The sequence below is a fragment of the Larus michahellis genome, chromosome 9 (genome assembly GCF_964199755.1).
Source record: "Larus michahellis chromosome 9, bLarMic1.1, whole genome shotgun sequence".
Lineage (NCBI taxonomy): Eukaryota > Metazoa > Chordata > Aves > Charadriiformes > Laridae > Larus > Larus michahellis.
This window is the reverse complement of record NC_133904.1, coordinates 14,061,676-14,077,503: the sequence shown is the minus strand read 5'-3', so window position 1 is coordinate 14,077,503 and position 15,828 is coordinate 14,061,676. Positions and strand designations below refer to the sequence as shown.

The 15,828-nt window shown below is 37.2% G+C and overlaps 1 protein-coding gene across 8 annotated transcripts in view; it reads left to right on the top strand.

Annotated features, from left to right (window-relative positions):
- The window catches only part of MYO5A (myosin VA), a 105,181-nt gene extending 91,888 nt beyond the window's left edge, over positions 1–13,293 (top strand). For 4 of the 8 annotated variants that reach the window (XM_074599608.1, XM_074599606.1, XM_074599612.1 and 1 more), the window contains 10 exons: positions 80–154; positions 2,104–2,197; positions 4,329–4,475; positions 4,870–5,024; positions 6,182–6,271; positions 6,992–7,142; positions 7,997–8,279; positions 9,119–9,293; positions 10,645–10,725; positions 11,566–13,293. In XM_074599608.1, coding sequence (XP_074455709.1) covers positions 80–154; positions 2,104–2,197; positions 4,329–4,475; positions 4,870–5,024; positions 6,182–6,271; positions 6,992–7,142; positions 7,997–8,279; positions 9,119–9,293; positions 10,645–10,725; positions 11,566–11,718 — 1,404 coding nt within the window. In that variant the 3' untranslated portion in view covers positions 11,719–13,293. The remainder of the gene's footprint in view (positions 1–79; positions 155–2,103; positions 2,198–4,328; positions 4,476–4,869; positions 5,025–6,181; positions 6,272–6,991; positions 7,143–7,996; positions 8,280–9,118; positions 9,294–10,644; positions 10,726–11,565) is intronic. The other 4 variants (XM_074599610.1, XM_074599609.1, XM_074599614.1 and 1 more) reach the window with 1 other exon arrangement.
- Positions 13,294–15,828: the final 2,535 nt, after the last annotated feature.

Sequence of the window (15,828 nt, the reverse complement as noted above, 5' to 3'; positions counted from 1 at the left end):
ATTTAATTTATATAGTGCTTACTGAAATATCAGTGTCTCAAAGGAAGGGGGAAAAACAATCCTGTACCTATTTTTACAGTTTTATGAGGAGTTGTATGCAGATGATCCCAAGAAGTATCAATCGTACCGGATTTCACTTTACAAACGGATGATTGTATGTAGATCACGTGAATCCTGTTTCTCTGTTGTCTCGTTCGCTGTTTCTGGAGCACTAATTGAAAAGCAGGCTGCTTCCCTTTCTCCCTTTCAAAGGAAATCCCTGTAGAGAGCTTCATGATGCCAATTACTTCCCTCACTGCTTTTTTTGTTACTCTTGATGTCCTCTGTGTAATCTGCGTCTCTTTTTGATGCACAGTTTTGTTACTAATATAAGCCTTGCACTGTGAGCAAAGCAGTTTCTTTTTGAATACTACTTAATACTGCCCTGAAAAAGAGGTACATGATGCAAAAGATGCTCAATTTTCAGAACCGCCCTTTGCTTTAAAACTTTGATACATTTCAATTCAGTTCAGCAAAATGGAGGCCTGATCGTACAGATACTTATCAAAGTGAATAATGCCTGCAATCCCATCATAGCCTGAATTTGTTCATAGATCTCTTTACAGTGCTGACATCTGGAATAAAGAAATGTATCACAATCAAAATACATAACCTTTTAATATTTCTCAAAAATGCAAAATATGAAGGATAAAATTGGAAAGAATATTTCCATTATAATTAAAAATAACAAATTGAGATAGCACCACAGGTAAGCTTGAAAGAATATTTATGAGATTCTGAATCTTAATGAGATGTGAAATCTGTTTAATTTGTTTAGAGGAACCATAGAAGGAACTTTATGCTTCCTCACATACTTGTTCAGAAATCATATCCCTTCACTGATACATTCAAAACAGTCTGTTGGACTTACATGTATTTTTTTATTCATTTCAGGAGAAATTGTTATATCTGACAATAAGCCTATTGTGTTATTAACAGGATTTCAGTTGTAAAAGCGAACACTGCTTTGAATGTGAAGCACGGCCTTGATTCTGTTCTTTCAACAGGCCTAATTATATTACTGCTCAAGTATATTATATTAGGTTGTAAACTCTTTACTAAATGATTAAGAGCAGTTTTGTGTCTAGTTCTAAGTTGTTCCCAATGCTGCACTAATATTTTTCAATACTTTAGGAGAGGTGTAGTTTCCCAGATGATACTTTTGGTACGAGGAGCTCATGGTCCCTCACGTTTTTACCAGTGCCATGAAGAATCACGCTTATGAAAGGGCAGTTCTCTTTTAAGCTGCTTTCAAATCCTTCACCTGGAATGGCTTTCAGGTTCTTTCAGCTTGAGGCTTTTGCTTCCTTTAGAAAGACTTCCCCTTTTTTGATTACATGATTATTTTATGAATGCACTACCATTGGTCACAGAATTATTCTAAGATAGATTTCTGGGGAGTGCTCCTTTGAGAGAAAAATAGGTTTATTACAAGAGTAGGACTTCTAGGTGCTAGGTGTTGTTCAGGTACAGAATAAAAAGATGTAAGACCCCAGTTTCGGTCTAAGGCAATGGGATTACAGAAAGCAATAGGGAAATGGCAGAGCATCAGAAGAAATGTTGCATGTTTGGATGTTTGATTTTGGTAAATTTGAGTGTAAGTTATGGTCTTTCTGCAGATCTCTCTCTTTTTGTCTTATAAAATGGATAGGTCTGAATAACGAGTAAATCCTGAAGGCATGAATAAATGATGCAGAAATACAGTCTGGCTGTTAAATAATAAAGAAAATTATTTCCGTGAGGCATTTGGAAGAGCAGGGAGGAAGCATTAGGGAGATGTGTTTGCAGCAAAATGTCTTCTGCCGTAAGAACTGACCTAGTTCTGAGTGTCTGCAGAATATACCTGCCTAAGAGCTTTGCCTTTGTCATGCTGCACATAACTTAATAAAGTTTGCGATATTTGGCTTGTGTTATAGGCAGCGTACCAGCTTGCAAACCTTAGCCAGAGGATGGCACCACTGTTCAGCTTTCCTCACTGCCTTGTAATTCTAACAGCACTGATTTTGTCTCTGTCACAAGTTGTGGGATTTTTCTCATATCTTAATCTTTCATTTTCATTTACAGGATTTAATGGAGCAGCTTGAAAAGCAAGACAAAACTGTTCGCAAGTTAAAGAAACAGTTGAAAGTGTTTGCTAAGAAGATCGGTGAACTTGAAGGTACTTTTATATTTTGTGAGAAAGATTTTGGTTTACGTTTTGTGATCCCGTTGTCATCACATCCATCTGTCTTGGCGGTCGGGATGGCATGAGGTCTTCAGTAGCGTTAGCCCCTGTTAATTGATTCCAGAAGGAGGAGGTATGCTCAGAGCTCTGTGTGTTCCTCTATAAACCCTTTATAAACCCTTAGAAGATTTGTCATATTTTGAAGCGATGAGTAAAGATGATTGATGTTTCTCTGTAGTCAGGAACCATTTGAACATAAAGGAATGTCACCTGGGCTGTTCGTGTACTTAAAGACAGTATCTGTTTTTGTGAAGACAAAAGCAACACTAAATATGAACCAGGCAGAAATAATTTACCTGGTTTTCCTTTGTGGATGTCTATATCACTGGAGCCAAGAATGCTGAGACTGTCTCTCTCCGCTTGAGGTTTCCTTTCAGAGCTGCTGGCCAAACTTAAATATGAGAATGCTGAGACACGGACAAAGCTAATTTCATTTTTATGAGCGTCAGAGTGAGTTCCCTTAGGATCTTAGGACTGGTGAGACTGAGAGCTTATTATGTCTCTGCATAAGTAAAATCATTTTAATTGCTAAGAGCAATTAATAATGTTATAAAATTGAAGTATGAATTTGTTTCTAAATAATACTGGTCCTAACCTTTCAGAAGCTTTTTACGGTCATTTGCTTTTTCCAGAAACAAGCTTACTGCCTAATGAGTTGTTTTATTGAGTACTAAGATTAAAATCAGTGACTGTATAGTCTTCAGTGTTTCAGTGTTTGAAAAGAGCAGTGATACCAAGTTAAACCTGCATTAACAGGAGTATATTATCCTTTCATTAGTGGCAGCTCTCCTTGAGCTCCAGTTTGCACTTCTGCATTTTCTGTCCCATTTGAGAGGGGCACACTTTTAGCACATTTAGCGGATGCACAACAGCTTGTAACTGCACGCAGTTAGGAGGGCTGTGAGAAAAGCATGTAGCTTTCAGGAGATGAAGTCGAGTTCTGCTTTTCAAAAACAACCAAGCAACCTGATCAGGTGGAGCAGAGGTGTTTAATGTGATACTGTGAGGCACTGTATGCAACAATGTGGACATTTCATATATCCTTTTGAAAGGTTACTCAGACTATGTTTTTAAAAGGTCTTTCAATATTGTTTGGTTACTACTGTGGACAAGATCACAATAATATTCATACACAATACAGAGTGGGAAAATGTTTCTGAAAACATCGTTTAGTCTGTGTTTATTACCTAATTAACTTAGAAAGCTGTAGTAGGTTTGGCTGGGATGGAGTTAACTTTCTTCATAGCAGCCGAATCATGCTGTGTTTTGGATCTGTGGTTAAACCAGTGTTGGTAACACACGGGTGTTTTGGCTGAGCAGAGCTCGCACACTGTCAAGGTTTACTCTCTTTTCCTCACTCTGCCCCCTCAGTAAGCTGGGGGATGGGAGGGCACATGGGCCCACAGCCGGGAGAGCTGACCAAAGTGATATTCCATGTTCCATACGGCTTAACGTCAGGAGCCAGAGGAGGGGGTTCTTGCATACAAGGTAGCTGCTGTTTGGAGGCTGGCTGGGCATCGCTCACCCTGTGGGGGGTCATGACTGATTGCCTTTGCTTTGTTCCCCCTGCTCCATTCACCTATTAAACCATCTTCATCTCAACCCACGAGTTTTCTTACTTCTGTTCTTAATCTTCTCTGCCCTGTCCTGCTGGAGCCACTGTGGGCACTTGGCTGCTGGTCGAGGTAAATCTACCACAATGGGCAACAAACATCAGGCTTGAAAAATACCGGCATTTTGCAGAACAATTAACAGTGACTCTTGCAGTATTCATCTAGGATTAAGTGATTAACAGCTATTGCTTCACCTTTGCGCTTTTATATGATAAAATCCAGGAGATCAGCAGGAAGTCTGTATTAATGGATGCTATTCACACAGTTCCCCTCTTCTTTAAATCTTTTTGGTTAGCGGGAGTTTTTTTGATAAGTGTTACCCTGAACCAAAGAAAAAATTTCTTAGTTCTATATGCTGGAGTTCTTCCTTAGAAATGTCATAGTTTCCTCTGGTATGCCTTGGTTTCACTGGAAAATATTATATATAATTTATTTTTATTTCCCCTCTGAAGTGGGCCAGATGGAGAACATATCACCTGGACAAATCATTGATGAACCTATTCGTCCAGTTAACATTCCACGGAAAGAAAAGGACTTCCAAGGGATGTTAGAATATAAGAAGGAGGATGAACAAAAACTTGTCAAGAATCTTATTTTAGGTAAGCACCTTTCTCATTTGTGGCCTCCTCTGCTCCCACGCACTCTGAAAAATGAATGGTAAGAACACAGAATTTGCATCATGAAATGAATAGCTTATTTTGGTTTTGACAGTGTTTAGTTTATCTAAAATTCCTAAATGTCTATTGTAATCTAATCATCCTTCCTGATTGGGATAGTACATATTACTGTGTTCATATTTTTTAGCAAGCAGTTATGTTTTATTCTGTTCCGATGTATTAGCAAGAAAGTGGCTCTTCTTAGTTTTACTCTTAGTTTTCACTGGCCGTATATAGACATGTATGTACAATTAACTGGGGAGGCTGTGATTACCACCTGTAACACCTTCTAATGGCTTTATTCTTAACACAACAATGTTTTTTTGTTTCTCCCAAGAGCTGAAACCACGTGGGGTAGCCGTCAACCTGATTCCAGGACTACCAGCATATATTTTGTTCATGTGTGTACGCCATGCGGATTACCTTAATGATGACCAAAAAGTGCGGTCATTGTTGACTTCCACTATCAATGGCATCAAAAAAGTGTTGAAGGTTAGTTAGTCTGTTTGGTCTAGGAAAACATTAATTTAAAATTTGCTTTTGATTTTGTGTTAGAGGAGTGAGGAAAAGACTTTCAATGAATTGGCCCTGGATTTCTGATCAGCAGAGTCCTCCCACCAAAGTTACAAAAAGTTGTTAACAAGCAGCAAATCATAGCGATAGCGTTTTATCCACATAATACCAGAGATGATTTAAATTAGTGGAAAAAGAACTACCTTCTTTTTATTTTGAATAGACTTCCTCCTCTGCAGCTATGCCTGTAAAGCTTTGGATGCAGTCAAAGTTTGCATAATGAGTCTTTGTAATCCAGAATACTTAATTAAAATGTTTCATTGGCAGTTTTGGTTAACAGATGTCCTCATTTGCTTCACTTACAGATTACACTGATGATAACATGTTACTACCTAAAGTCTTTGCAATGAGTTGGCTAGGAGAGTTTACTCCAGGGGTATCCTGAAAGCTGTATTAAGACATAAATATGCTTCATGAAGTTTTATAGTTTTTTAAATTAAGCAGATGTGCTCAGAACCCAAGCATTTAATCGAGCTACGTGTTTAGGAAAAATGTTTAGTAAACAATCCAGCAGGAGCTCAGGTATTCATAGAATATATTTAAGTGAATGGAGTGCATACCACAGAGCTCTAGAAATTTTAATAACTCAGCATATACTAGATTCTATGTTCTTTGGTGAGGAGGGATTTTTGTTTTATTTGTTTTCCATATCAGGCTGCCAAAATGGTTATGATGTAAGTGACACTGATGCGAACTGAATTGTTCTCTGCTCCTCCTGCTGGCTCTGCATCTTTCCTACCCTCCGTGTTGGGCTCTTTGCAAGAGTCATTGCGCCACAGAACGAGTGTTTTGGGAATAGTCACATTGCTCTGTGATTTCTGCACAGAGCTGTTAGGATGGGTCTGTAAAACACAGAAAGATCGTATCTGTGGAGGAAATCGTAGTTTGAAAGTTTTTGAAAAACATTACAGAAAATCTTGCTTTTCTAATGCGTTACTGAAATACAGTTTTGCAAAACATCAGAATCTCAGTAGCTACAAGAAAGTAGGTTTTAAGTGCTTAATTGTTTATCTAACATTTTATCATTTTATTCCTCCTACCTGTCTTCGTTGAAATGTGTTTGTTTTTATCTTCAGAAAAGAGGTGATGACTTTGAAACAGTGTCCTTCTGGCTATCTAACACCTGCCGATTTTTGCACTGTTTGAAGCAATATAGTGGAGAAGAGGTAAGCAGTGCTCCTACTCTGGTTTCTTTTGCTCTACAATGCTATTGTGAGCACTGCTCTTTAAAAAATTGCTGTCACATCTGAAAATCTAGTCAGAGTCTCTTAAAACAGCTACACTTTTTGGAATGATGGTGATGACATCAGTGGAAAGCACCGGGAGATAAGATCTGAACCAATTTCCCTTTACTGCAGGCTGGGGGCTCAGAGGCTAGATGACGTTGTGCTCCTCAAAGTGCCAACTCAGATTTCCAAGTAGAAGAACCTGGCTGCTACCATTATGTGGTTTAGTAATGACTCACTGAAGTTCCTATGAAAAAGGGCATATTAAGCCCTTTAACCTTAGTATGGCATGCCAGTTTATGTGATATGCCTAATTTCTTCATACGTAACTGGGATTTTGGCTGTAAATGGCTAGATGAGAATGCCCATCCTGGAGTGGGAGGGAGGGGTCTTATCTTCCAGAAAGTTGGCAGAGTTTGTTCCTGTGTCAGATACTTGAATTTGCAAGTCAGGGAAGCAGATGTGGCACAAGTCACAACTGAAAAGTGAATCTTAGCATCAGCCACAATCAGAAGAACTTGCAAATAAAAGTTTTGAGAGGCTATGACTATTGTTTTGAAAGTATTATTTGTCAGTTGCTTGAAAAAATATCAATACTGATTTTGTGTAATATTTTTCTATTCCATTGAAGCATTTGTTTCTGTTATTTTATGAATTCAGGGGTTTATGAAGCATAATACACCTCGTCAAAATGAACACTGCCTCACTAATTTTGATTTAGCTGAATACAGACAAGTACTGAGTGACTTGGCTATTCAGATCTACCAACAACTTGTCCGAGTGTTGGAAAACATTCTGCAACCAATGATTGGTAAGGCAAAGTCGAATTCCTTAGACTTCGCACCGTAGTACCAAAATGAAAATTGTGATGGCAGTAATATGCTGTATCTTGTATTTCTTCCTAACCAGTAGAGTTTTATTAATAGTTCTTATAGTATTCTGTTTAGAGATGACAAGGACTATGCTGAACAGGTCTGAATTAGAGAAAAAACTAAACTGTGGCTGGTTCCTCTGGCAGTGACAGAATAAATCGATATACCTTACTCATACTTGTCATAAAACATGCATTTACAGGAAGGAACTATGATGACAGTCTGACATTTTTTGCCCTGTGTGCTGCGAAATACCCCGTGGAAAATCGGGACTTTAATTACATGATAACCCATAATTAAAATGAATATGGAGAAAAATCGTTGGTTGTCATTATGGACAGCAGTCAGCAATGAAATAGCTAGCAGCGATGAAGCTTACATTTAGAGAGATTTTATTCATTAAAGTACTTTTCATTTTTCATGTCAGACAGTACTCTCACACAAATTTTCATTAAACTTTCCGATCACACCATTTAGAAGAATGAAACAGCTCTTGGGTTGCTGACTCTGCTGCTCATATTACCATGGAAGGAAAAAAAGTGTTTCGTCGAGGTAGAGTTAGACCTTCCTTTCAAACACAGAAGCTGGAATCTTTGTAAAAATCCTGTAAGCTTAGATTTTGCAGAACACAGTGGGACACAGAGAATGGCTGGAAATCATGGCAAAGTGTGGCTAGCAGAAAGCCCAGCCTGCTCTTTCTGTGGAAATACTAAGTTTTGCTGTCTCGCACACACAATATGGCTTGCATATAGGAATTTTCAGTCATTATAGTAATGTTGTCAATCAAATGCAGTTTCAGGAATGCTGGAGCATGAGACTATCCAAGGTGTCTCAGGGGTGAAACCAACAGGGCTGCGGAAGAGAACATCCAGCATTGCTGATGAAGGAACCTACACTTTGGACTCCATTATTCGTCAGCTGAACTCTTTCCATTCAGTGATGTGTCAGCATGGAATGGATCCAGAGCTGATCAAACAGGTGGTCAAGCAGATGTTCTACATCATTGGGGCTGTAACGCTTAACAATCTTCTCCTGCGCAAGGACATGTGCTCATGGAGCAAAGGAATGCAGATAAGGTGGGAGAGCTCATTTTAGACTTTTCTTGAATGTGCTGCTGCAAATCTTAGTGAACTCTTGACTCTAGTGAACATCATTTTGAAGGAATAGCACATACACTTTGAATATTTATTTTTCCACACACAAACAGTTGCAGATGCTGTTAAACTGCTTTTGAGTTTTTTCAGTTAAAAAGAGCTTGGTTAATTTAGGCCATATCCTACCTGGCTTTCAAGGAGATGTGGTAGATGCAAACCAAAAGTATTTCATCATCAAGTAGGAATCAGAACTATAGGTGAAATGTTGGTAGTTGCTTTCACAACTTTTAGAGAAGAATAACAAGCCTGCCTGCTGCTTGCTTTGTATGCTGGTGGCTCAGTGGATACCTGCTGTGTTCATCCATGCTGCCGTTTGCTGCATCCTGCGGCAAAGCCATCTTCTTCTATTCCTGCATTTGGCATCAGTTGTCCAAAGCATTCTACTGGTATATGCCAGGAAGTTTAGCCAAGGCATTCCAGTCCCTTGAGTAACCTTGAAAAGCCTCACTGTTATCTGCATGGACAAAATTGCATTTGCCTTTTTTCTTATACTTGTCATATTCCTGCAGTCAATAGGAACAGAAATAAATGGGGAATGCTAGGTAGTGGAAATCTTAGGCCATAGTTTCCAACTGTTTTGAAACTCAAAATTTCCTGCCTTAATCAGAAGGAAACAGAAAGAAGACAAAATTACAAGAAATTACAAGTGTGAAGGAAAAACATGTAAGGACCAAGAAGAAACACTATGAAAGAGGAACTGCATGTGCTTTCAATTTAGCCATAATCAAGCATTAATGTCTGGATATTCTTACCTCTTACAGATACAATGTGAGTCAACTGGAAGAATGGCTACGTGATAAAAATTTGATGAATAGCGGGGCTAAAGAAACACTGGAACCCCTCATCCAGGCTGCACAGTTGTTGCAAGTAAAAAAGAAAACAGATGAAGATGCAGAAGCCATTTGTTCAATGTGCAATGCACTGACTACTGCCCAGGTAAGCAAACTCTCATTGTCTGTCCTGCTGTCACTTTTGAGCAGGTTTCTGCTCTGTTGATGTTTGCTATGCCTGCCTGCACTGCTGCTGCACCTGGATCAAGGATTTCTTACTTGTTTTGGAGATTTCTTACTTTGTTTAAACGAAAACAGATTAAATTGGAGGTAAAAATGGACCAGATCTTTTCTGAGGTCTGATGTTCAAGGTAAGTTTTGACCAAGCGAGAAGCTCAATAGATTGTGCAGTGTGTAGTACTATACAGTCTCTTGGTTTGTGAAAATCCTTAGAGAGAACTCTTCACTCTAAGAAATCTCTGTACTGCAGGCAGCTCTGCTTAGGATACTAAAAAATTATCTTTCTGCCATCAGAGTTAGTATCCAGTTAAGTTAACGGACAATTCGCACAGAGTTGCTGTCTCGGGGTCTGCAAACAAAAGTGTTAAGTTACTGTACCCATTAGCCTCAGAAAGGCTGAACCAAGTGTATCTCAATAAACAGCTGAAGACTTCTATTTATAAAAGCTTAGATTTTGTACAGATAAGTTGCACTTTTTTTTTTTAACCATGCTATATTTGCACATAGCTTGTACAGGAATAACTGGATGCAAGCATTTTTGATGATTATTGAACATCCCCATCAGGAAAAGGAAGAAATGTCCCCATTTCTTTGACAATGGTGTCGGCACTAGCGGTTGCACTGATATAGCCATTTTGATTTAGTAATTCACATTGCTGGAAAATCTGTTAGTTTTGTACTGAAATAAGAAGTTAAAATTCCACATGCTTCAAGTCTTTTAATTTTGTTGAAGTGTTTTGAGGTTTTTTGAAAGAGAATACTATAAACCAAGAGAATTTTTTTAAGTTTCACATGTTTAACCCATATTATTATTTAAAGTCTCTCTGTTGCTGTTTTTTTCCAGTAGTGGCTTTAGCCCTGTTTTCAGAGAAACAGCTCACTTTCTTGAAAAATAGTGAAGTCGTAAGACTCTCTTGAATGGAAACTACGCAACTGTAGGGTCAAAATTAGGAAGAGAAATACAGCATGTTTCTAGGGGTGTAAGAACACAATCAGTTACTTATCATCTGATTTTTCTGTAGTTTGGTATTTTCACGTGTAGAATTTTAGAGTTTCTGCCTCCAAAGAACACACATTTCGAAGGAGGCAGTCATATAACATAGCATTAAGCAGGTGATGGAATTCTGTATGAATCAATAAAGCAAAACGTAACAAATGCTTGTAAAGAATTTTCTTTTTAAAATAGCTAATTTAAGAAGTATATTATTAGTAACCATCAATGCATCTGTTGATTCACCAGTAAAATGAACCTAAGGAATGACTGTTGTTCTTCACAGATTGTAAAAGTTCTGAATTTGTATACTCCAGTTAATGAGTTCGAAGAGAGAGTCTTGGTATCGTTTATACGTACAATACAGGTATGGCTATATCTTTTCATCAAAATCATTTGACTATTTCTAAGAAACCCCATGATGAGACGAAATAGCTTGTGTCCTGAAGTACATTCAGGAATCTGAAGTAAACTAGGCTTTTTAGCTATTTTGAAAAGGTGATGTCAGCATTAAAAATTTTAAGCTATCACAATTTACTGCCTCCAGGCTTGCATGAAAATGTTAGTGTCCCTGTCAGTATGTATGAAATTTTTGGAAGGTGAGAGGGTTTTGTGTTTATAAATCTTTGTGTATGTAAACACACTTGTATGCCAACTTTTCATGCAGTAACATTTATATATGTAAATTTATTTTTGTCAGACGTATCTGCATGAGAAGTTCTGACTGCTTTGAAAATGGAGGCCTATGTTCATTACAAAGTTCTTCATTTAGCCCTTCTAGTTTTATATATGTTGATGAAAATGAAATATTTTGAAAACTCCAAAGAAGGATGATCTTTCTGGTCTGTTAGAAATCAAGTTACATTACTAGCAGGATAAGGGAGACTGGGAAGCTAGAAGTGAAATAAAACTGTAATTCCACTTACTGAAAAGATGCAGTTACCAGATAGTGGGCAAATTCTTCCTTTTGCAGGAAATCTAAGTATCTTCCGATTGCACTATAAGGGGAAGATACGCAGAACCAAAAGTGATGAAAGTAACTACAGTTTAATGGCACAATTGTTGCAAATGTGTCAAGATAGCATAGAGTGTGTGTCTGTACACACACATATATCTGTAAGCACAGATGCAATACTACCTTTTTGCAAGATGATTATTATCAATGAACTGGCTAAATGCTAATGTAATCACTTTCTTATCTTTGCAGATGCGTCTGCGAGACAGGAAGGACTCTCCTCAGTTGCTCATGGATGCTAAACACATCTTCCCTGTTACTTTTCCATTTAATCCATCCTCTTTGGCATTAGAAACCATTCAGATCCCAGCCAGCTTGGGCCTGGGCTTCATATCACGTGTCTGATCCCAAGGATGTGCTGTCCATGTTAGATGGAGAATCAGTTGCCTGATATCTTTACCCGTTAAAACATAGTGAGCCACTGAAAACACATTTTCTGAACAAACAGTCTATATATGCCCAGATCTGTAGTAAAAGTAGCTGGAAAACGACATAACAGCACCACAGATTGAAGGCTAATAGAATGATGTGCATTTGTGTTCAGTCATTGCATTTATGAGGACATCACTGATTCATACATTTCCAGAATATGGAAATCGGGCTTGGACAAAAAATTGTGTCTTCAGCTGTCTAGAGACATTTTTAGATCTTTAGTAACATATTTAAATAGTGTAAATTAAACTCCATATGTAATCTTCTCATAGGCAGGGACCAACAGGGACAGTCACAGTCCTGAACATGGAAGACTTGAAAGTAAGGCATTTTGTAGTAGAATACAGAGTCATTTGGGAGCCTGTTAAATTCAATTTGTAAAAACTGGAATGGAGAAAAACAAACTGGCAATATAGAAAATGATTTCTTAAACCACTTCCTTATTTATGTCAGCTTGACATAAATTCTAGTGATAAGTCTTATAGCTCACTATATGCTATAACTTAGGTGTTCATTTGTTAGTACTGTGGTTTACCAAGCATACTAAATCGCTGCTGCATATTGTGTTCTTTTAAATGTATGACAGTATCATACTAAGCATTAAAAATAAGATATTTCATTTTTTTGTTGTCAACCTTATTTACAGTCTGATGCAGTCTGTTATTTTAACTGGAATTTTGCAAATGGTATCAAATAACACCTGTAGAGGAAAATGGTAACTAAGCACAAGTAGCACACTGGAAATTACACGTTTAGTTATTTTTAAAAGTAGTTAGCTAAAATTACAGAATCTTGAAGCAAATGATCAGAAGTCAATAATGATTTTAGTATTTATTTAGATTTTGTAGTCTGTCTAATGTTCTGTGTTTGTAGACCCCAGAGAGATGACAGTGTGTATTTTGAGTATAATCTCTTTTGGTTTGTTGCCACTTAAAAAAAAAAAAAAAGAAAAAAGTATCCTTTCCTACTGGAATTTGAGAGGAAGAACTTTAATAGAAAATTTCTGCATTAGCCCAAGGCTGTCATTTTTTGAAAGGCTGACTAACAAGAACGTTAAGTAGGTTTTGGCTATGATGCTGTCATTTGACTATGATTCATGCTGATTTAAGGGTTGGAGACCCAGAGTGCATAATGAGAAACTGAGTTATTTTGGATATTGCACATCTTACTGGAAAGATTCTTCTGTCTCACACGTCTTGGATCTGCTATATAGAATTCACATTTCACAATGTGCAACCTAAGTGCAGAAGCCTTGCTTACAGTTCCAATTCTGAACTTTAAAACAGGTAGTTTGTGGTGTATGGCTCAAATAAAAATGTAAAAAAAAAGGCCACACACATTGCTCAATTGCATTGTGCAATATTTTTTATGTATTATAGTAACTAGCAACTTAGCATTAACATTAATTTCTTTTAAAATATTGAGAAATGATCTAGAGGTACACTATTAGACTATTTGGTACTACTCTGTTTGCCTGCAAACTCACAGAAAAAAAAAAATTGCTGTTAAACAGACTGAAACATTTCAGTTATGTTTTACTTGAGAGGTAGACATGCTGTTTGTATGGTTCCTGAAATCAGTAGTAAAGACAACCTAAACTTTGTCAGTATCTTTTTAAGATGGCCATGTTGTCTTATTTTCAAATGTGTTTGCCCCATATTATGTTTGATGGATCATGCCAGTACTTCCAAGAACCTAATACTGCATCGCATAAATGTTTTGAATGATCTTTGCTAAATGATTTAGATTGTTTTCCTGTGCATGGTATACCAAACTCTCTTTTCTCAAACGTTACTTGATTTCTGAAACTACAGCTACTGTTAAGTGGCTCCAAAAAAGGTATAATGTAGTTTTCAGGCTGCTAGGGGTACTGTACTTGTGAGAATGTAATAGGAAAGCCTTCACATCCACTAATGAGGTTAGGAAAGAAAATAGGTGAGAATATGCTGACCTACAGATTTTTTCTCCTATTGAAAAACAAATAATTGGCATTACAGTATGTTCGTACTGTAGATCAGGAAACATATCCACTACTTAAGCATTAGAGTATTAAAATGTATACCTAAATGTATTTTTGTTTATTTTTTAAGTTTGTTTACCTGTAAAAAGCCTTATTGTATCTTGTTTCCTTAAAAAAAGTAGTGTTTAGTAATTTATAGGTATTATCCTTAAACTCAGTGGTTTGACTGGTATTACTTTTATATCACGTTAAAAGTATATGCTGCTTGACATGTTTTAAAGGAAAATATTTTTAAGTTGGAATAGATGTGTAACTGGTAATTCATCTAACATTTTACACAGCAGTATTTTACATGCACTTTTCAGAAGTAAAATTTTAGTGTCAGTGTATAATAGATCTTTCACCTTAGGACGAATATCTCTTTAACCATGGAATATAATGCAGAACTATTTTAACAACCTTTTTTTTTTTCCTTTGCATCATTGTTATGTTCTTTTAATGTGGACATATCTTTTATATTTTAATTTATTATCTATTGCTATGATAGATTTTATCGAATGCTGGACGAATATTTGTCAGTGACCCCTTAGAATTATATACAGTTATTCTAGAGATTTTGCACAATAATTACCTCATTCAGTTTCGTGTATTTTTATTCCAGTGATCATTTTATTCTGATGTTTAGGACACAGTCTTCTATCCAAATTTTGAAAAATTGCTTCTCAGACTTCAACCTGGGATGGAACGTGAAAGTGCTTAAGTCCGTTAAATGCGATTAATCTATTCTATCTATCACAGGAAAAAATAGGGTCAACTTCAATGTTGAAAAGTGGACTGATATTCAATAACATTTGTTCCCAACTTGGAAACACCAGCATTTGCAATTTGAAGGTCTGTGTAATTTGTGATTTAAACGGAACACATTTCAAATACCGTACAAAAACTATGAGTAAGCACTTGTTTTTTTAAGATGCTGATACTTCATGTGATAAATAAAAGCCTTTAAACATAGGTTTTCACTCGATGCCACTACAGTACATAGATGAAAACCAAAACATTGTCAGAATGACCTGAGCTCTGATCTGTTGTAGTGTCTGATGTTGTACTTAGTAAATGTATGCATCATAAAACCTGTAGCCTAATAGCTATCACTGGAAGATGTCCAAATAAAAATACGACTGTAAGATTTGCTTTGGGCTTTTTTGTTTCCTCGTTTGGTTGGTTGTCCATAAGCTGCGTGCTGGCATAGATGGTCCCAGATGATGCCACGGGTTCCCTCCGCCTCCATGGCAGACTTGGTGCGGACTTGGTGCTAAGGGAGTTGGTTAAAATCTGAGCATTGTACAAATACCCACCCAGATATCAACAGGGTGCCGTAAAACGCTGTGCGTATTTGAAAATATTTTGTTTGATGTAACCCACTTCTGTTAGGATATTTTGTCACCAACTACTAGCTGTTACTGAAATAAGAACTGAGATTTGTAATCGGCTAAAACATTGTGTTCTGTGCCGGGACAGCTCTTGGGCGCCAGGTGGGCAGGGAGGGCGCATGGTCCTTAGGCATGCATCCATCTGCCAATGCTTGGCACTGTGTCTGTTCACATCTGCTTCCTCATAAAGGATATTTAAATGTAATACCTGCTAGTGCCCTAAGCTTACTAAATGCATTCTGTTTATCGTACTCTAAGTTTGTCAGAGAAACTCCTTGATGGTGTCTTAGTCATTAATGAATGTTTGTTTTTCCCTGCGTGGCCAGGAATGGCTCCCCTCGTGATCCCTTGGGCAGCTAGGAAATGGAAGATCAACAAGGATTTTTAAATTTCCTTTCCTTTGTTTATATATTAATTTATTCTATTATATGAATTAATCCTACGTTTATATCTAATTATAAGATCATACACTATTAATGGCAAAGTACATCTCTTTCAACAAACACTCAGCATATAGTGCTGTATACCAGTACACTGGATGTCAAAACATTACTCAGAAGAAACAGGAGAAAACTGCAGAAGAGATCGGGATTTGCAGGCCTTAAAAGCAAGCAAGGTAACAAACATAGTGCT